Source organism: Tripterygium wilfordii, chromosome 7 (assembly GCF_013401445.1).
Source record: "Tripterygium wilfordii isolate XIE 37 chromosome 7, ASM1340144v1, whole genome shotgun sequence".
Taxonomy (NCBI): domain Eukaryota; kingdom Viridiplantae; phylum Streptophyta; class Magnoliopsida; order Celastrales; family Celastraceae; genus Tripterygium; species Tripterygium wilfordii.
In genome coordinates, this window is record NC_052238.1 from 6997204 (window position 1) to 7018329 (window position 21126).

Sequence of the window (21126 nt, forward strand, 5' to 3'; positions counted from 1 at the left end):
GCATTTCCAGAGAAGACCTGTACACAGACAGAACCATTTCGGTCAAATTTTTTAGTTTGAATACCAAACCAAACAAGCAAACTCAACTACTCAACAATATATAGATATACATGTATATTATACATATAGGTACAGCTATACTTTTATCAGTTCAACAAGGCACGTCTGTTTGCGTCACTCATGGTCACTATTTGAGAATCAGTACTGTGTGATTTACTCTATATTTTTATGGAAAATTCTATCCAATGATATTCAATCACTGCATATATATATATATAGAGAGAGAGAGATGGGGCATGCATTTACATGTATTAGGATCTATCAAACTCATCTTTCTAAGGTAGCCCCAGTTTCACAATGTGTAAATAAAATTAACTACCACGAATTGTGGCAGTTGACAGCGGGTACTTTCTCGTTTGATATTACGTACTAGTGTGTCAATTCACACCTGTGTGTTAGGATGCACGTGTGTGAACCATTTTGTTGTGAAGCCTGCAGTACTGTAGGTGTATATATGCATGGCCATGACCATCAAACAGTATTCAAACTTAGGATGCCTTTGCTCTGCTGACTGCTGTGGTGGTGCCCCACGCATGCAGGACATATAATCCAGTCACGTGCCAGACAATCCCAAACTGGGAAGGAAGGTAACAAAAAAAAAAAAGAATCCAGTCATTACTGATTTGGAATACAAAGGTGTGTTTAGACATTAATGACCTTCCCAACCTCAACCTCAACCTCAAAGATTGCTTGTTAAGATTGATTTTGAGAGTAATCAGATTACTTCTTGCACCCTTGTTTAGTTTAGGAGCTCTGGGCTTGGCTTGTTTAAAGCTGATATTATGTGAACATGTGATACATACATACACATTCTTTCTTTCTTTCTTTATGATGCCATATATAGATAAAGGAAGAGACACTAATGAGCAAGCAAATCTTTGATAAGTCCTAATAGTTAGTAGTTATTGGGCTTGTTGATTGGGGAGGATGAGATGCCAAAAGGTTTTTAACCAAAGAAAATGTAAATTGGTTGCCAAAGATATGGCAAAACAAAGGTTAATTGGGCATCCATAATTTGGTAGATGTTGACCACTCATAGGTCCCCTGAATCATATTTTTCAATCAAAGAACCTCCACTCCACATATATAGTAGTTAAGGGTTAAGACAGACCTACTTTGATGGTACACAGTACTATTTGAAACAGAGTCGGTACGTACAAACAGAAGGCGGAGTAATTTATTGTAGAGGTTGGCAATGAAGTAAGTACTAGTGTTGCATGCATGATGATGATGGTGGGGGTATTGAGGAGTGACAGGACAGGGGGGGTGTTTGATTTTGTTTGAGATTTCTGGATCATTAAGACATGGATGGGGCTTTGTACTAGGACATTAGAGGAGGAATTGTCTGGTCTGGTCTGGTCTCTACATGACGTTTATTGAATGGTTGAACAGTTTCTTCATGTTGTAATTCATGGTCATACACAATGCAAGTATGCAACAAGCAAATAACAAGTGATTGTGCCTGTCCACATGCGTAGAACCCTATGGATGTGCTGGTGGATGGTGCTGCAGCAGAGCAGGCACAACGATACAGGGTCCTTTTTGATAAACATATATGTGATACATTCAATTATACGTGGGTCCCATTAGACGTCCTTTTGGTGCTGCTTATACGATAATGACTTCTTTGTATGTATAGTTTTAATAATTTCTGTTCCAAGAAAAATCAGCTCCGAGAAACCTCTCTATGGTCTACAACCTTGTTTTCTTAAACATAAGCTATAACCAATCATGGCCCAGCCCAAATTCCAGTCCATGAATTGGGTTTTGGGAGGATTCTCTGCAGCTGTGGTTTGGTTGTGGGCTGGACCGTTCGACATTTCTATATAAATGCATTGTTACTGGGCCGTTATTAGCCCATGCCGTCGGCCGCCATTTTAATGTTAAAACATTCTCTTTCAAATTTTACTTGACATATCAAATCGACCCAACATTGCGTGTTTTATAGGCCTGTACGTGTGATATGTTAGCGTGAGTCAACCAAAGTTAATTGACTTGTGTTCCAAGTTACTTGTGTTCCAAGAATATTTTGGTATCTTTAATTGATTTGTTTCCTACGAGAGATTTATTTCCTACGGGAACTTCTCTTTGTAATAGTATTTATATCCTCCTTAAGAGAAAATAATAGTTAACGATTTCTACAATTTATCATGGTATCAGAGCAGGTTATGCTTGGCCTCTCCCTCCTTGAAAACCCTAGCCTCCATCTTCCTCTTCCTCAACCCTTGCTCTTCTAATTTGCTATCTTCACATAAACGTGTAGTCTTGAAACAAGAGACTCCACCAAAACACCATGTCGGATGTCATACCAGCTGGAACGGTCGTTCCTGAGGTGGGTTCGACCTCTTCCTCTTCTAACCCAACTGAATCTTTTGGCATGAATTCCTTACCGTTTAGCTTCAAGCTGAATAACACCAACTACAAAATTTGGTCAAGGATGATGGAGGTCCATGCTGTAGGTTTAAATAAACTAGGTTACCTTAACGGCAAGACTCCGGCGGTCGATGTAGACGATCCTGGCCACTTGAAGTGGACTACCGAAGATGCGATGGTTCGTGGTTGGTTGTTAAAAACCATGGAGAGAGAATCACTCGAATTATTCATTGATTTACCAACAGCAAAGGATATTTGGCTCAGTGTTACCCAGATGTTCTTTGATGGGGCAGATGAATCCCAATACTACGAGTTGCGTTGTAAGGCAACAAGAACAAGGCAGAATGGACGTCAGGTAAATATCTACTTTGCTGAATTAAAAAGTGTTTGGCAGGAGATGGATAAACGGCGCCTAAACAGAATGGTCTGTGCTGCTGATGTCAAGACCCAGAGTGATAATCTCCAACAAGATCGGGTATATGACTTTCTTGCAGGTCTTGATGAGATCTTTGATTCAACTCGAGGTGATATTCTCAGGATGAAACCTGTCCCGGGAATAGAAGAGTGCTTCAACATTATCCGACGTGAAGCACACAGACAAATCACCATGCTTAGTGGAAAACCCAATGATACTAACCCCTCTATGGCTATGATTAGCAAACCTTTCTCATCAAGCGAACCGGAGAAAGACAAACTTCGGTGCACTCACTGTAACGGCACCCGACACACCAAAGATACATGCTTTGAGATTCATGGTTACCCGGACTGGTTTTTTGGACGGAGGAAGCAGAATAAAGGCAAGTCTACTAGACGGACTGGACGAGCCAAAGTTGCCAAATCCGAAACTGGGACTGCAGCCATCGCTGCTGGAAGGAGTTCGGCTGTGAATCAAAAGAATGAAGATCTTGGCACACAACTCTCTCTTCTCAACTTAGTCACAACCGATGACAATTCTGATGAGACAGATAAAAGCGGTATGGTTTTAAATGTGTCTACAGGTTATGATAGAGGATGGATCATTGACTCAGGTGCCACGGATCATATGACATATGATCAAACATTGTTCAAATCTAAGGTGCCCTCACTAAAAGAGAACATTGTTACGGCAAACGGCAGTATAGTACCAGTCACTGGCGCGAGATCAGTAGCTCTCACAAACACCCTCTCACTTCAAAATGTCTTACTTGTTCCTGCACTTTCCAGTAATTTATTATCTGTGGGACAAGTGACAGAACAATTAAATTGTGTTGTGCTAATGTTTCCCTCGTTTTGCTTACTACAGGATATCTGAACTCAAGCGATCATTGGGCGTGGTACTAAAAGGAGGGGGTTATACTACATAGAGGATATAGCACCAGGCCGTGTGTTTCAAGCTCAGAGTGCAGAAAGTGACAAATTAAAAAAGATTCAGTTATGGCATCGTCGTTTGGGTCACGCATCTTTTACTTATTTAAAGAAATTGCTTTCGTCGTTATTTTCTAATATTTCAAATTCATCTCTAGAGTGTAATGTTTGCATTTTGGCTAAAAGCCATCGAACTTCATATTCCTCAAGTATTAAGAAAAGAACAGTTCCTTTTGACTTGGTTCATTCTGATATGTGGGGACCGTCTCCCGTTACTACCCAACATGGACTTCGGTGGTTTGTTATTTTTGTGGACGACTGCACTAGGATGACATGGTTGTATACTATGAAAACTAAGAGTGAGGTTGCTGCCGTGTTCAAAGTTTTTTATCATATGATTCGAAATCAATATGCTCTCTCTATGAAAGTGCTTCGGACAGATAATGGTGGTGAATATGTCAATTCTGAACTTTCTAACTTCCTTCAAGAGAATGGCATACTTCATGAGATGACTTGTCCTCAAACCCCGCAACAAAACGGTGTGGCTGAAAGAAAGAACAGACACATTCTTGAGACTACACGGGCTATTCTCATTGGTGCGTGTACTCCCACGACATACTGGGCCCATGCCGTTACGTATGCAGTCTATCTCATGAATCGCATGCCATCCCGGGTACATTCTTTTCGAACTCCCTTAGCTGTCCTTGCTGATCATGTTTCTATACCTTCTGTGTTGCAATTGGAACCACGAGTCTTTGGGTGTGTGGCCTATGTTCATCTCCATAAGAATAAAAGAAGAAAACTGGATGCATGTGCTTTGCGATGTATTTTTCTTGGGTTTCACCCTCAACAAAAGGGCTACCGATGTTATCATCCAGCAACTCGGCATATGTATGTTACAATGGATGTTACATTCTCTGAGGAAGCTCTGTTTTTTCCATCCACACAAACCGACCTTACTCCTCAGGGGGAGATAATCCAGAGAGATGAGTATGGTTGGTTTGATATTATAACATCTACGTCTGGTGTACATAACCCTGCTGAAGTACCTGTCGAAGTAACTGACCCTGGAGAAAAGCAGTCCGAACATGCAGAGAGGCAACAGTCTGAACAGTTGGCACAGGAAATTAATTCTACGCAAGTTGAGCAGCACAACCCCCCTCCTACTCCTCATGTACACGTCCATGATCCACCGGATATGGCTGAGGTAAGTAATGTTAAAGATACTGGTCATAGTGTATGTGAATCTACTAAACCTATCTATGTGTTGCCAGCTCGAGAAAATCGTGGCAAGCCGCCGGACAGGTACTCTCCCGAAGGTAAAACTCGGTATCCTATTGCAAACTATGTCTTGGTTTGATGTTATAACATCTACGTCTGGTGTACATAACCCTGCTGAAGTACCTGTCGAAGTAACTAACCCTGGAGAAAAGCAGTCCGAACATGCAGGGAGGCAACAGTCTGAAAGTTGGCACAGGAAATTAATTCTGTGCAAGTTGAGCAGCACAACCCCCCTCCTACTCCTCATGTACACGTCCATGATCCACCGGATATGCCTGAGGTAAGTAATGTTAAAGATACTGGTCATAGTGTATGTGAATCTACTAAACCTATCTATGTGTTGCCAACTCGAGAAAATCGTGGCAAGCCGCCGGACAGGTACTCTCCCGAAGGTAAAACTCAGTATCCTATTGCAAACTATGTCTCTACTGATCGGTTATCTCCAATACACTGTGCATTAGTGCAGCAAATGGAGGAGGAAAAAATTCCAACAAAAGTAGAGGAAGCCTTGAGGGATCCTAGGTGGACAGACGCGATAAAAGTAGAGATGGAGGCATTACTGAAGAATGATACATGGAGTATTGTTTCACTTCCCAAGGGCAAGAAGACTGTTGGGTGTAAGTGGGTATTCACTATTAAGCACAAGGCAGATGGAACAGTTGATCGTTACAAGGCGAGATTAGTAGCAAAAGGATACACACAGACTTTAGGTGTGGATTACCAAGAAACCTTTGCTCCTGTTGCAAAGATGAACACGGTGAGAGTCTTGTTGTCTTTGGCTGCTAACCTTGATTGGCCTTTGCGACAGTTTGACGTGAAGAACGCATTCCTGCATGGAGATCTGAAGGAAGAGGTCTACATGGATCTTCCCCCGGGATATAGTATTCCGAACTTGGAAGGAAGGGTGTGTCGACTAAAAAAGGCCCTATATGGCTTAAAGCAATCCCCAAGAGCATGGTTTGGCCGATTTTCTCAAGCAATGAGGAAGTATGGATATCAACAAGGCAATTCGGACCACACGTTGTTTATCAAACGTACGAACAGTAAAGTGGCCTTGCTTATTATATATGTGGATGATATGATTGTTACAGGTAATGATATGAAGGAGATCGAAAAATTAAAAGAATACTTTTCTTCTGAATTTGAGATAAAAGATTTAGGAGGACTCAAGTATTTTCTTGGAATTGAGGTTGCTCGCTCAAGAAAGGGTATATACTTGTCACAACGTAAGTATGTACTTGATCTTTTGACCGAGACTGGGATGCGTGGGTGTAAGCCTTCCGATACTCCTATTATACAAAATCATCATCTTGTAGTTTATCAAGATCAAGTTCCAGCTAACAAAGACCAGTATCAACGGTTAGTAGGGAAACTGATTTATTTATCACTTACGAGACCAGACATTGCTTATGCAGTAAGTGTAGTAAGTCAGTTTATGCATGCTCCAAGTGAAGATCATATGTTAGCAGTTATGCGTATTTTGAGTTATCTTAAAGGAGCTCCAGGGAGAGGGCTTGTCTTTAGGAAGCACGGGCATATGGAAGTCGCAGGGTACACTGGAGTGGAGGTCAAAGGTTTCACTGATGCAGATTGGGCCGGCAATATTACGGACAGACGGTCCACCTCGGGGTACTTTACGTTTGTGGCCGGGAATCTTGTGACTTGGAGGAGTAAGAAGCAGAATGTAATCGCTAGGTCATCAACAGAGGCTAAGTATAGGGGAATTGCACACGGTATTTGTGAGCTTCTGTGGCTCAGGATACTACTTACTGAAATTGGTTTCAAGCCTAGTGAGCCTACGAAGTTGTATTGTGATAATCAGGCAGCCAGGGAGATAGCAGATAACCCTATATAACATGACCGGACTAAACATGTTGAAGTAGATAGACACTTTATCAAAGAGAAACTGGAAGCTAAGTTGGTGGATATTCCATTCGTAAGGACGAGAGATCAGTTCGCAGACATTCTTACTCATGCTGTTCCGAGTAAGGTGTTTTACGACTCGCTTGACAAGTTGGGCTTGGATGATATCTACGCACCAACTTGAGGGGGAGTGTTAGCGTGAGTCAACCAAAGTTAATTTACTTGTGTTCCAAGTTACTTGTGTTCCAAGAATATTTTGGTATCTTTAATTGATTTGTTTCCTACGGGAGATTTATTTCCTACGGGAACTTCTCTTTGTAATAGTATTTATATCCTCCTTGAGAGAAAATAATAGTTAACGATTTCTACAATTTATCATGATAGGAATATAGGATTTGGTCTCTTGTCCTGTGAGCGCCTTTCTTCCCTTGTGGAAGCCTCATGGATTCAATTCTCCAATCCATGGGGAACTTTGCCTTAACAACAGCGGAGGAGGTAGTTTGTTACGAACAATGTTGTTAAAACCGACCCAGACATCGACTTGGGTAAGGGATCGAGTCACTGGTTCAACCAATGGGTCAACGGGTTAATCACATGTTCAATTAATAAATAAAAAATATTATAATTAAACTTAATGCTAAAATCAAAATCAAAATCAAAATAATGAAAGATGTTCAACAAAAAAAAATATGTCTAGAGTTGCTTGATGGATTGCTGAATTTTAAAACAACACGTGGGTTATTTGATGGTGCACACAAGTTGTTTGTGGAAATGGTCCAAAGAAAAATGTGTTCTTGGACCTCTGTTGTGAATGGAGGGGTTTATGACCCTGGGGGTCTTGAGATGAATAAGCATGTAATTTTAGTCTGTAAGTATGTAATTGTTGTGTTAAAGGAGGTGTTATTTGGTCATATGCGTGTGCTACTATACGAAGACCAGTAAGAGGTGTTTTTGGTGAGTTGAATGGAGGAATTTGTTTAGGATTGTTTTCTCCATCAGTTGTAGAGATGTTAGAATTGGTAAAAATGCAAGGAAGGGATCTTTATTTTGATTCTTCCAACTGTGAAATGCTGGGTTGGGCAGCGAATATTGAGTGATTAGTTGCATGGTTGGGTAACGAAAGTCAAAGAGGTGGAGGAATGGCTGGTTTGAGACCGAACCTTGTGAGTTTAATGCTTTGTCTAGCAAAAACAAATATGCAGTTTTTATCTTCAAGTGCAGTTTCATGTGGTACCTCAAAAGAATTTGTTGATGAAACCTTGTTCATGGCTGCTTTGTTAAAGTGTGTTTGCCACTTGAATGTACACCTACATTGGATTTGCATTGTCAAAGCCTTTGTAGTCTTACTTCTTGTGATGAATGACAGTTGGCAGTTCAAGTTTTTCCAATTTATACTTATGCAAAAGATCACCCACAAACTCAAGAAGTTAAATGAGATTGGCATGACAACCTATGTTTCTATTTACAAGAATATATTGGCTAATGACCTTGAAGTTGTGTTCAAGGTGATTAAAGGTGTGGATAATAGATACTGGATGTTCCACTACTACACGTGTAAAATATCTATACTTCGTGATGGTGCAACTGAAGTCTTGTAAATTGTTGCTCATAAGTATTTGTATCAAGTTGATCTTAGGAGATGCAGGTTTAAATTATTTATAATGGTCAAGTTAGAATGGCTAATGTACTTCCATTTGATCCCAAAGGATACAAAGGCTATATTGGTGGACTTCAACACCTTGTGGACAAGGCGTTTTTGAAAGGGAGGCATTGTTGCGAACCTTATGACACTATATTTGCTTGAGCCTGGTCTTTTGAGATGGGCTTGTTGTTTGGGTCATGCCTTACTAGGCCCAGGAAGAGAAGTACTAAATCAGTGTAGAAACTACACCAGAGGGATATCAAAGAAGAATTCAGACTGTGGTTGCTTTGTTGCAGCTTGAAGACCACCGATCTCGAATCTGACAAGGTGCTGTTTGGTCGAGTTAAACTTGGTTGCGTAACATAGTTGTTCTCGATGCAACCAAAATAGAGGAAAACCTTCAATCCCTTTCTCATTGCCTCATCGTAAGCTTTTTTTGCATCAAGTTACGAATAAAATAGTGGTCTTGGGGGCTACGAAAAGCTCATAACCTTAACGGTAAGCTTCTTTCGCATCAACTTACATATAAAATAGTGGTCTTGGGGGCTACGAGAAGCTCTCAAAATCATTAATCTAGGGTCTAACCTGTAACAATTTTCCTCCCCAAATGAGGTATCGCTCATTCATATGCTAGACGATGCGCCATTATATTTTGATAATCATTTACTGGTGGGGCAACGATTAGAACCCGACATGAATTTGTCAAATCTAAGATTTAAAGAAATCCCTTTTTGGGTCCAGATCTGGGGTCTTCCTTTGGTATGCCATTCAACAGAAGTTGTAGAAGCTATGCGAAACTATATGGGAACCTTCTTGAATTCAAATGATAGAAAAACACTAGAGCAGATAACCACCATCAAGTGGACGACTCTAGATTGACATCAAATATGAATGACTCTATGAATTTTGTTTCTACTACGGAATACTCAGACACGAAAACAAAAGATGCTCAAAACGATTTACGAATAATTGAAATGGTTGTTTAACTGAGCAACAATATAGGATATGGATGTGTGCTACTAGTTCTAGCAATCGTAGACAGGGAAGTACCCACCGCTCATAGGGTCAAGCTGATGGTGTTGCTTCAACGGAGGATAGCTCTTCCCAACCAAACCAAAAGGGCCCTAACACACACCATGAAATTGTCGTGGGCTTGGCAACCCACAGAGAGTTCAAGCTCTCTGTCGAATGATACGAAAATAAGATGATATAGGAGTAAATAAGGCTCTTAAGTTGCTTCCACTGAAGTTGGAGTTATTTGCATGTTTTACCAACTAGTAGAAATCATTTTTAGTGGGCTTGGAAGTGCTTGGAAATGGATGGGTTGAATTGGAGTTGTTTTGACAAACGTTGTCCGAATTTGATGGAATTTGACCGATTGAAGTGAAATGACATTCTGAATTAAACTTGTAGCCAGCCTTCGTGGTCAACATCTTTCATTCTATCAAATATGTCAAAATCCTAGAGAGTTTTCTCTCAATTTTCTAGTGGATTCCAATGTTACTCTTGTAATTAAATGTTGGTTTGATTGTTACTGTTTTCCTTTGTTGATCTTCCTGCATTATAAGATCCCAGATTTATATTTATTTCATAAGCTAGACCGTCTCAACCAACTTCAAATTTGCTTTGTCTTCAATTAAATTGGCAATCCTACTTTTGTGTGCCCCATTCGGGATTGACTGGTGGATTAGTGGTTCTCTAGAATTCTAAAATTGATTTTACTATTAAATATTTTTCCTCTTATAACATTGACATGATTATATCTAATGGCATAAATGTCCCTTGGCACTTCACAGGTGTATATAGACATCCAAATGCTGCTAGAAGAATGGAAACCTGGAACTTACTACGACAACTACATGTTGATTCCCACTTACCATGGATGTGTGGGGCGATTTCAATGAGGTGATTTCTACAATTGAAATAACTGGTTCAACAACTCACTCTGAAACTCGTATGCAAAAATTTCATCCTATTTGCCCAACAATTCAATGGACCTAATAGACAGGAAAGTTCGAGAGATGGTTGAGGATGCTCTATCCTCTTCTAAGAATCTTATCAAAGTTGGAATGGGGAAGCAATCAAGTTTCTCTAGAAAGTCACAATCGTCCTTCCATGACCATTGTAGAAGAAACAAATTTCGGCCATTCAATACTGACAAAGACCTCTCTTTCACTTTTCGACGATGATCCAACTCCTCTAATTCAGTGGTGTTGTGCTAACTCCTCCAGCACTTAGTTGCGGACATAAAGCTATCTAGTCAAATCTAGGGCCTTTTCTTCAAGTTCAACCAGACCCTGATAAGGGTGTTGGACGAAGAAGGTGGGTGACGCTACTGTGTCTTAGCCCGAGCCAGCGAAGGAGTGTGATGGGGTGAGTTGAGTCGTGATTACACTCTGAAGTCCGACTTGCCTTAACTTTCGTAATATGAAACATCATCCGGAACAGAAGAAAAATAATCGGCCAAGGTCTTCGCTGCCATCAGTTTAGCATAAGAGACTTTGTTAGCCATGAACTTTTTTTGTGATTAGCTTTGCATAAGAGTGTTTGTGATTTATAACCTTATCAGAAAAATCAATAAAGCACATTACTATTTCACACTATTTTATGTCTTTTCTTTTTGTAACTGACCTAAATGCGAGTAGCTTATCTTCCTACTTAACTCGGACATCAGAGTGGTAGCTCTCCTCGTATGAGATTACACTCGTATAGTCGCCCTTTGTTGCAAATCCAAATTAATCTCTCGAGACTTTCCAATCTTTATTCCATCGGATACAAATGGGTATTTGTGTGCAAGCGAAACATGAATAATGAAATTACTCGTTATAAAGCGAGACTTTAGATTCCTAATTAGCTTAACTGTCGCTGAAAGACTGAATATGCGTCTTATGGACGTAGTAACAACTTATCTCTATGGATCGCTAGATAGTGAAATTTATATGAGAATCCCTGAAGGATTTCGTTTGCTTGAAGCAAGTCTAAAGGATTGTGTTCAATCAAACTCCAGCGTTTGTTATATGGGTTGAAACAATCCGGACACTTGTGGTACAATCGATTAAGTGAATATCTTGTTAAACAAGGATTTGCATTTGGGTCTATTTTACCCATCTTATCTCATGTCTCAGTTAGTTGGGTATACAGATGTTGATTATTGATCTGATCCTCACAGTGAAAAGTCTCAAACTGGTTACGTATTCCTTTATGAAAATACAACTATTTCTTGAAAATTAGTGAAGCAGACAATTACAACAATTTCTTCTAATCATTCTAAGATACTGACAATTCATGAGGCTAGTCGACAACGTGTGTGGCTGAGATCAATGACTTCTTATATTCAAGAAAAGTGTAGACTATAATCAGTTACGAGTACTCCAATAGTCTTGTATAAAGATAATGCTGCATGTATAGCACAACTTTAAGGAGGATTTATCAAGGGAGACAGAACTAAACACATCTCTCCAAATAATTACATTGTTTTTCAAAAATAATGTAATTTAAGTAAGAATATATAAAACAAGAATTTATACTTCTTTGAAATGTAAATTTAGTCTAAATTTCACATTATAAGGCCTAATTTGAAGAATAGTGTATTTTCATAATTTTTGTAACAGTATAGATTGTTATTACATTATTTTTAATGTTCCAGATTCTTATTATATTGTTTTCATTGTTTCATATCTTATTACATTGTTTACGAAAACAGTGTAATTAAGAACGACTAGAGAAAACTAGGGCTGTGAAAATTAATCAAAAAATCGAACTGATCGATTGGGCGGTTCATATAATACATGTAAATGAAAACCAAACCAATCGGTTATGCCAACTTTAAAAAACCAAAAAATTTGGTCAGTTTTTTATTTATCAAGACAAATCGACCGAACCAACCGAAATTATATATTTTTAAATATTAAATATATATATATATATAATATAGTTAAGTAAGTTAAAGTTGTTTTAAGTTTTACAAATTTACAGTTTTACTTATAAATTTATAATCTTTTATTCTTAATAATTCTTATTACTAATGACTTAAATACTTACATATATTATTATGATAATTGCAATATGGACCATTGATTTTTGAATCAATGGCCCAAGTGTGGTCCTTCAACCTTAAATCCTTTTTGGACTTTAGTCTTTCAATCTTTCTTTGCTTCTTTGGATTAGCAATATTGTACAGAAAACTGAAAAACCGACCATAATAACCAAAAACCGTCGAGCGGTTTTCATGTCAAGATAAGCATGACCATTGGTTATAGATTTTCTATATCTAAAAAAATAAAATTTCGGCCCGAGTTTTCCAATGTAAAAAACCAACTAAACCAAACGATTCACACCCCTAGGTAAAACATATCAATAATGGGTACTGTTGAAAAGAGTTTTACATGTTGATTCTGAATATGTATTTTTTTTTTCAAAATCTAACATGTATTTTAAGAGATAACACGTTTTGAAATTTTGTTTAAGAAAAGAAAATGTTAAAAAACTGTGATGTAATGTGAGAGAAAAGTTGATTGTTTGTTTGAACAATTAAGAGTATTTCTGTTAAAAAAACACGTCACAACTTTACATGTCATCTAACACATGTGGCATACCACATAGGTTATGTATGGTTATGGACATTTATATTATGTACGATAAGTGCTACCGATAAAACTTTTAAAGAGATTAAAGTTCTCAAATAGTTAAATTTTCAATGATTAAAATTTTTATAATTGGATATCAAAAGACATTAGGAGTTGGGGTTTATAAGGTTTTTGAATGAGTTTTTTTTTTTTTGCAAAATAACATCATGTACACATTTATATAGCAGAATAACATGTACTTTCAATTATTTTGTGAAATGACATTTGATGCTACTTGGAATAGTGTCAATAATACTTGAATTTAACAAAAGTAACATCATCAAAAAAAATTTAAATGACCTAATGAAATTTGAAACAGCATTTGTGCATATCATAGATTCATAGTAGTGACGCCGTTCACAACGTCATACAAATGTTTATCTAGCGCGTCATTAATTCATTTATATACAATAATTTGGAGATTAGGATTTGACAAATCAATCCACACACAATATTACTAACAAGCTCAAAGACATTATTAACTTGAAAATCTAACCAAGGCGCACCTCTGGCATTTCAACGCCAGACTACTATCTCCAGAGTTCAAAAATAATAAAAAAAGATAATTAGTTAGAAATGGAAAGAATTGCTTAAAAAACAATATTATTGAACCTATAAGTCATAACAGCATCAGATCAAATCTACCTAACACTGCCTGCTAATATGTCATGAGCTTCACTACTCACTAGACCACGTCAACACAGGATTCTGCTTTCTATACATTCAAATATATAAACCCACCTGAGCAGAATTGCAAAACAATCCAATCACACCTACCATACTGGCTTAACTCATAACCAATCCATGTATCATCAAGTGCTTCTACATATATGCATCTCAGTAAACATGCTTTCATCAAAACCCGAAAACTTTTGATGCTAATCCTAATAGAGGATCTAAGGCACTAGGAGCAAACTTTCTGGCAAAAAGGAAACAAACTGTGGATGGCTGGTTATTGTAAAGGCAAGTTTGACCTTCAAATATCTTCTTGAATAAACCCTCTCTAATATCGGCCTTCCCAAAAGTAGCAGGATGAGCGCCGCCCCTTGACCAGTCCGTCCATGTAAGAGTCCTGTTTGCCAATCGATGTGGAACTTCGATGCTAAGCATTGTAGGGAAGTAGTGCTCATCCACGTAACACGCTGGTCTGCAGAATTCCTTGAACTTGGGGTAGTATTTGGAATCTTGGACTATTCTGACTGCAAGTTCCCGATCAACCTCGAACCATTGAGATCCTTTACGCCACTGGGCAAGTGTGACCTCAGGTTGCATTTGCCAGTTGTAACGGCCTCTACCATAGGGCCCAGGTTCATCAAATGCTCCCATAAAGCTGTAATGAGACCTCGATATATAGTGATAAATGATGCTGAAGTTTTGGAGAGGAATGCAGGACTCTGACACAAGGATAAACCACTCATTTGAGATATCAAGCAATGCATTAGCCAAAAGTCTCCTCTCGGCATCACACATACTCATCCTCCCCCATTCTGCAATCTGTAAAGGAACAAATCATATATATGTAAACAGCTGTAAATTCCAATGCCATAAGGTGGTTCACTAAAGCACCTGTTATGGGCAATAAGAATGCTGGCACAGAAAATGGTAAGGATAGAAACCCAGAGCGATAAGAACGAAAACAACTATTACCATCCATAGAATTTGAATCAACTGTTTCTCGTGAACATAAATCCTCAAGACAATGGCCAGATATTGTGCTCAGTCAAGTTCATGGTCCAGAAAAATGATTATGAAGTAAAAAACAATTTCAGTAGTATCAATGTAAGATTTATGCGCATGGCAGGACATTAAAGCACATACATAGTGGAAAAAAACACGAGGCTAGCTGATGCATAAGCATTGAATAGTTAATAAAAAAATGTCTCGCTAACATCAGTTTATTAAAAAAAAAATAGAGATTTTTTATGTGTTTATGTGAGTCACTGAAGTAGGGGTAATAAAGTCTTTCAACCATCTTGGTTAATTCAAGGACACTACTGGTCAGCGAAATCCACTCATCAACCAAATAAGAAAACCACTCCAAGTAATGTGGCCAAAAAAGTCCTTTAAACACCAAATGTGCACCTTGCACCCTTTCTCCTTCTTGTTTAAGATCATATTCCACCCACTATTGACTTTACGATAAGAGGAGTACAAGATGCACATACCCCTCACAAGCCCGTTTCAATACTAGCCCACTGCCTTCTTTTTCTCATTTTCAGCATTTGTAGCAAATAACTTTTTGGGGAAAAAAAACTTTCACGCTCGTTTAAATTTGAGCTCCCTTCTTCCACGAAATCAGAGTGAAAATATGGTATCTAACAAGTTCAAAAAATTCCATTCACCTTGACAATGTACCGATTTGCTTTATAAAAAACACATTCTAAAACCATTTGAGCCTGGTGACTTATCTCCTTTGCATTCTTTAAGAGCCATCTAAATTTCTCCTCTTCAAAGTCTCTCTCAAACCAATTAACTTTGTCGGTCTCCACTCTTTCCAATTTGTAACATAACATCAACATGAGGCCTTCAAGGGTATATCTTCTCGAAGAGGGTTTTGTAATGGTTGCACGTTCTTTTCTATCCCATTGATCTTTGACTACAATTATGTTAATCTCAATGTTGCTCAAGTTGTAATTCCTTGCATGATTACAACTTAATGAATATATCTAGTGTTTTGGTCCCCATGTAGTAACCAAAGAGCTCATAATCTTTGTCCCCAAGCTATCTCATCATTTTCAATGAGAATTGCCAGCTCTGTTTCAATATTGTACCTCCTTTTCCTCCTCTGCTCCTGAAAAGTAACAACTTTTTGTTTGTCATTGATGAAGAGAACCAATGCCACTATCTTGGATGTTCTTTTCTTCAAGTCCCCAAGAGAATGTCTCTTTCATGCTTTATAATGTTCTATTGCTGCTTTAATCTTTCTATCAAAATAGGTACACCCTACCTTTCTACATTGGTCCACCATGATTTCAATAAATCGTTTACCCTTCCTCCTTTAGTCACAACCTGACTAGACAATGATACTAAGTTACTCTACGAAACAACTTTTGAGCAACCTCCCAATGAAAAACCAATTGTTATAGAGCGCAAAAGAGAATCTCTAAAAGTGGACCAGGTGTAATTTCCTCCTATTAATGAGAGATTTTGCCATCTGAGTAAAAATGAAGAAATAAAAAATCTCGCATACTGTCATCTTATCATCTTACATATAAACTCTCATTAAGCAATAAAACAGTGTTGGCACCTAGGAAGCATCGACTCGGGATGCCGGTGCGGGGACGCAGGGATTCGCAAAACCTCAAAGAATCCTGTATTTGAGTGCGGAGGAACTCAGCAAATAAAAAATATTTATATATATTTTATACATATATTTATTTACACACATCCAATAATATATACATTGTATTACATCCAAATATATAATATACACATATTTATTTATAGTATATTATATACAGGTCAAACTCTTTCTGTCCACTAAATATATTATATATAATATATAATACATATATTATCAAACTTTTTCTGTCCCATACTCCCCAGAGATGGATTTCTTCTGCACTTTCTTACACGGTAGTCGACCCAGAGAAGCTGATCCAGAGATGGATTTCTTCTCACGGTAGTTCGACCCAGAGAAGCTGATCAAGAGATGGATTTCTTCTCCACTTTCTTACACAGTATTCGACCCAGAGAAGCTGATCCAGAGAAGGAGATCCAGAGAAGGCGAAGCAGTGAAGGATATCAAAAGAAGTCGAAGCAGTGAAGGATATCCAAAGGTGTCGAAGCAGTCATAGCAGTGAGTAACGACTCACGCGGAGAAGTCACGACGAAGAAGGAGAGGGTCGATTCTTGAGTTTTAGGCTTATGCCGTGTGAATTAAGTGAAATACTGCGTCTTACCCGCGTCGGAGGTGCGCCTCCACAACTCCAACTGTTGAGACGCGTTCAACTCGCGTCTCAGACGCATTTCGGCTCGTCAAAGGCACGGGCGAACTGAGTGCGCAGGGGACGCGGACTCGACAACGATTTTGCCGAGTCAGTGCTTCCTAGGTTGGCACAATAAGTGACTGAAAAGTTGAAGTTAGTTTGAGATTCCTTGTGACTAAAGTAAGACTAATTTGAGACCAAGAAGAGAAGACCTTGTGTGGTAGAAACACAAAGAATAAGGAACTTTCAAGCAGGGAGAGAAGACCTTGTGTTGAGATTCCTTTAGCAGGGAAAGTCAAGCAGGGAGAGAATTCCCTTGTTATGCCATTTAAGACCCTAGGACAACAGCTAAAGTTGGGTTTTCACAATGGGAAGTAACTTGGAAGAGAATACTCACCTTAGTTAGACAAATAATAGTAATAATTAAGTAAACAAGCCGTCTTAATAGACATTCTTTATGAAGGAATGAAGGGAACAATGAACATAGCAATTGGGTGAGGGAGCTTTGGATTATAACTTTGCATATCATGAATACTTCTGGGTAGTAGGCAATACTTTTGGAAAGAAACTTTGAAGTTGGATTATCTTAACGGAATCAAAGAAAAAGTATTAAAAGACAGAATTCCTTCAAAGCATAGCTGGACAAGTGTGTGTGTGGGGGGGGGGGGGGGGGGGTGGACTAGTCGTTTACTGAGAAGGGAACCCTAATGTACAGAAAAAAATAATCATGAATGTACCAGACACAGTTCTTTAGCTATTGTATTTGCATTTGGGTGCACCTCCTTAGTGTAGTTACCAATAAATTATTTTAAATATTGAAGAAAAAAAAGGAGAATGTAACTGCCACTTTTGATTATCCTTTCAATAAATTAAGGAAAGAAACTTCTTAGTTTGGCATAAACACATGAACTTTGTTTTCGGAAATTTTATTGTGTTTCTCTTAGTTCCATGTAAAAGGTTGTTCCATTAGTAGTATTCCAGAGGACTCCTATAACGTGATCTGATATCATTAATCAGGACTAACAAAAGTCTTATCTGCTATCATACTTCAACAGAATATCACTGATTTCTCCCAACTTTTCCCATATGAAAATACTAAACTAACTTCAGAGAGATGAAAATCACGTAGGTAAAACAGAAACCCTAACTAATAAATCTATACACTAATCATCAGCAAAAATCCAAAGAAAAAATAGTTAGACCAGCTCCGTAGTTCAAGGAACATATATCTGCAGTAAATTAAGAAAATTCCAAACCTAACAAGAAAAGAGCTACATGGCAGAAGACAGTGACTAGTCCTTTGCATAGCTTTGCTGTAATAGTGCTAATTGTGGCATCCCCCATGTCTTCAAAATCCAGAAACTTAGGATTTAAACTCAAATGCTTATAAAAACTTCTACTCACCAAAAATTTATTTTAATCAAAACCAAATGAAACCAACTTTTCTCCCAGTATATCTTTCAGCTACTAGGCTTACCTCACTGTCAGCTACAAAAACCCCTCATTATATTCACCACATTTTTTATCTACCACTTTTTTGGTACTCAGGCAAGATTCAGAGAGCACACTTACACTAACCCAAGCTAATTCTTTTACCACCTGAGCTGTGCAGGAACAAATCATTTCTCTGCATCACAACTAAATAAACAAAAAATTTTAAAAATACATTATATCTCATTGCTTTCCTGTCAATGAATTTTGTTTGTAATTATCCAGAACATAGAAAGAATTTTAAACTTAAACCATTTGGTCCGTATACAGCCGGAGTCAACAGTCACCAAAAGTTAAATTAGACACCTAATAGTAGACGCTACAAGGCTAACCAACTAAGCCACATCAAGGCCTGAAGGACAGCTGGAACATTTGAACCACTAGCAATAAGGGCATAACAGTCACACATCGCTTTCTTACTAAAAGATAAAACCTAAAAATAAACTAGTAAAGTAACTAAATTAACAAGAACGTATTTTCCTCCCTGATGCGCAGGGACTTCAATTTAAAACTTCAACCTCCAATTGAAAATGCAGCAATCTATCAAGTTGTTCACTTGAAATTGGGAGGAAAAACAAGTGCTAGGCGTGCCAATTTTATGAAGAAAACATTAAATGAAATTGGTAAACTAATCAAACACATGAAAGATCCCTACTATCTCAACTAAAATATATCATCAGAAGAGTGCATAGCACCCGAGCAAACAATCAACAAACATTCGTGATGAAATTATTGACAGCATGCATCTCAAAACACAGAAATAGATTAATGAATTACCCTGTTTCAGTACCCCAAACACCTCGGAAAGGGCACATTTTCATAACTACCACCTCATTTCACAATTTCAGAACATATCCAAGAATGGTGTATCATGGTAAGGGCAGCAATAATATAGTACAGTCCTCACTGTTGAAATAAATATAGAAATGCATGTAATGACACATAAAGAGATATATTGGTGCAACTCACGGGTAAAAGAGATATGAAAGAGATAAAATCCATGTCATTACATGATAGAAGTGAAAGACTGCCCATACCTGGCTTGGGATTTGTCTCTTGTAGAACACTGATGAAGATATAAAATTGTGGACATAAGATGGCAGAGAATGGACGTATATCGAATAAAATCCCTCGTGACCCTTGAAAAATCTCTCCCAAAGAGGTGCCAAAGGCAACGGTCCTTTTGCCAAAAACATGAATGCAATCTTGCGAACCCTCTTGAATGGATATTCTTTTATTTGAGGAACAAATGATGCACGCCAAAACAATTCTGTATCATTCATGGTATGCAATAAATTTGAAGGGGGAGTGACCCAAGTTCCAATGCTTTGTGGCTCATCAAAGCAACGCAGAATAGTGGACCTCGTGACAGCTGGGGATAAACTTTGAATACCAAAATATCGAACGGTGTTCAGACTTACTATTGAAATCCCAAGACCCAGGACCAAAAACAGCAGGAAACATTGAAGGAATCTCAATGGCAAAACCCTTGATTGGTTTACTCTAACAGTAGTGGCAGGGTCCTTGCCCTGTTCCAGTGCCACCACTATTGGTTGCATCTTAACCTCAATTCTATATCAAATATGGCTTCAGGGAGCTACAATTTTTCAACAATTGAATCCGAAAGTAGCCTTTCCTAATCAGAAGCTCCCCTAATGAAAAACAAGAGTGGGCTCTTAAGATAAGGAGATTAATTATTCACCACCAAATAAACCCCAAATACAGTACAAAAATAACTCACCAAATACAATATCCCCACAGAGAGGAAAATACTGCCAATTCTTCACCAAATGGGTGCTTGCCAAACCAACAATTTCTGGGGCAGCGAAGAAGAATTTGCAATCAGAATCAATAATTTCACTTCCAAAACTATCCCTGAAAAAGGGGAGAAAATTAAATAATTACTTACGGTGATCCGAGAAACAGAGCTTTTGCTACCGTGTCCAGTGATGGGTCTGAAGGCTATATAACGATGAATATATACAGTGAGAGAAACTATTGAAGAAAAAGAGATACCGATTCGGGATCGGTTCAGAGTTTTTCTTTTTCTTCCTTCAAGTCATGAACTGCGCCAGCTTTTATTGAGTGACTGTATCAGATTTCCGGCAAGGGAGAAAGAGAGTGTGAGAGAGACATTCTTCCGCTTGTTTGGGGTTGAAACTTGAAACTTCTAGTTCGATTGGAATTGCCAGTAGAGACGCAAGTGCCCAGAGAGAGAACTAACACCAAGTGTGGAGGAGGCGCGGGTTCACTCTTTAGGCTTTAGTGGGGGTTTTGTCGGTCGGTGGTGGCGAAACTATTGTCGTATTGCAGACAATTCTGGAATAAAAAATGATATATAGATCCATAAAATTTTTGGTCTATAGCATTCAGGAAATTTCACTGGTCTCGTCCATGTTAAAAGCTGGATCAAAAACCATACATCTACAAACCGTTAGATGCACGATTGTTGATCTGAACTGTTCATCAATAAATATGATTTTTTAATTTGACATAAAATATTCACATGACTTTAGGT

General features: G+C 38.3%; 1 protein-coding gene across 2 annotated transcripts; it reads right to left on the minus strand.

Moving 5' to 3' along the window:
• Positions 1-13754: 13754 nt before the first annotated feature.
• Positions 13755-20918, minus strand: LOC120002976 (glycosyltransferase BC10-like). Of its 2 annotated transcripts, none has more exons than XM_038851861.1 (4): positions 20625-20918; positions 20350-20483; positions 19646-20260; positions 13755-14682 (listed from the first exon to the last, which is right to left on the minus strand). In XM_038851861.1, exons 3-4 carry the CDS (start codon positions 20165-20167, stop codon positions 14044-14046), a joined length of 1161 nt encoding a protein of 386 aa, XP_038707789.1. In that variant the 5' UTR covers positions 20168-20260; positions 20350-20483; positions 20625-20918; the 3' UTR covers positions 13755-14043. The 2 variants fall into 2 exon arrangements, with proteins under 2 accessions (XP_038707789.1, XP_038707790.1); XM_038851862.1 differs by having other exon boundaries at positions 20350-20424; positions 20518-20918.
• Between the last annotated feature and the right edge of the window lie 208 nt (positions 20919-21126).

Bases quoted from the DNA above. Each gene is read 5' to 3' on its own strand.
- LOC120002976 (XM_038851861.1), bottom strand. From the start codon at position 20,167: ATGCAACCAATAGTGGTGGCACTGGAACAGGGCAAGGACCCTGCCACT. The intron at 14,683-19,645 runs GTATGGGCAGTC...GTTCCTTTACAG, and splicing joins AGAGACAAATCCCAAGCCAG to ATTGCAGAATGGGGGAGGAT.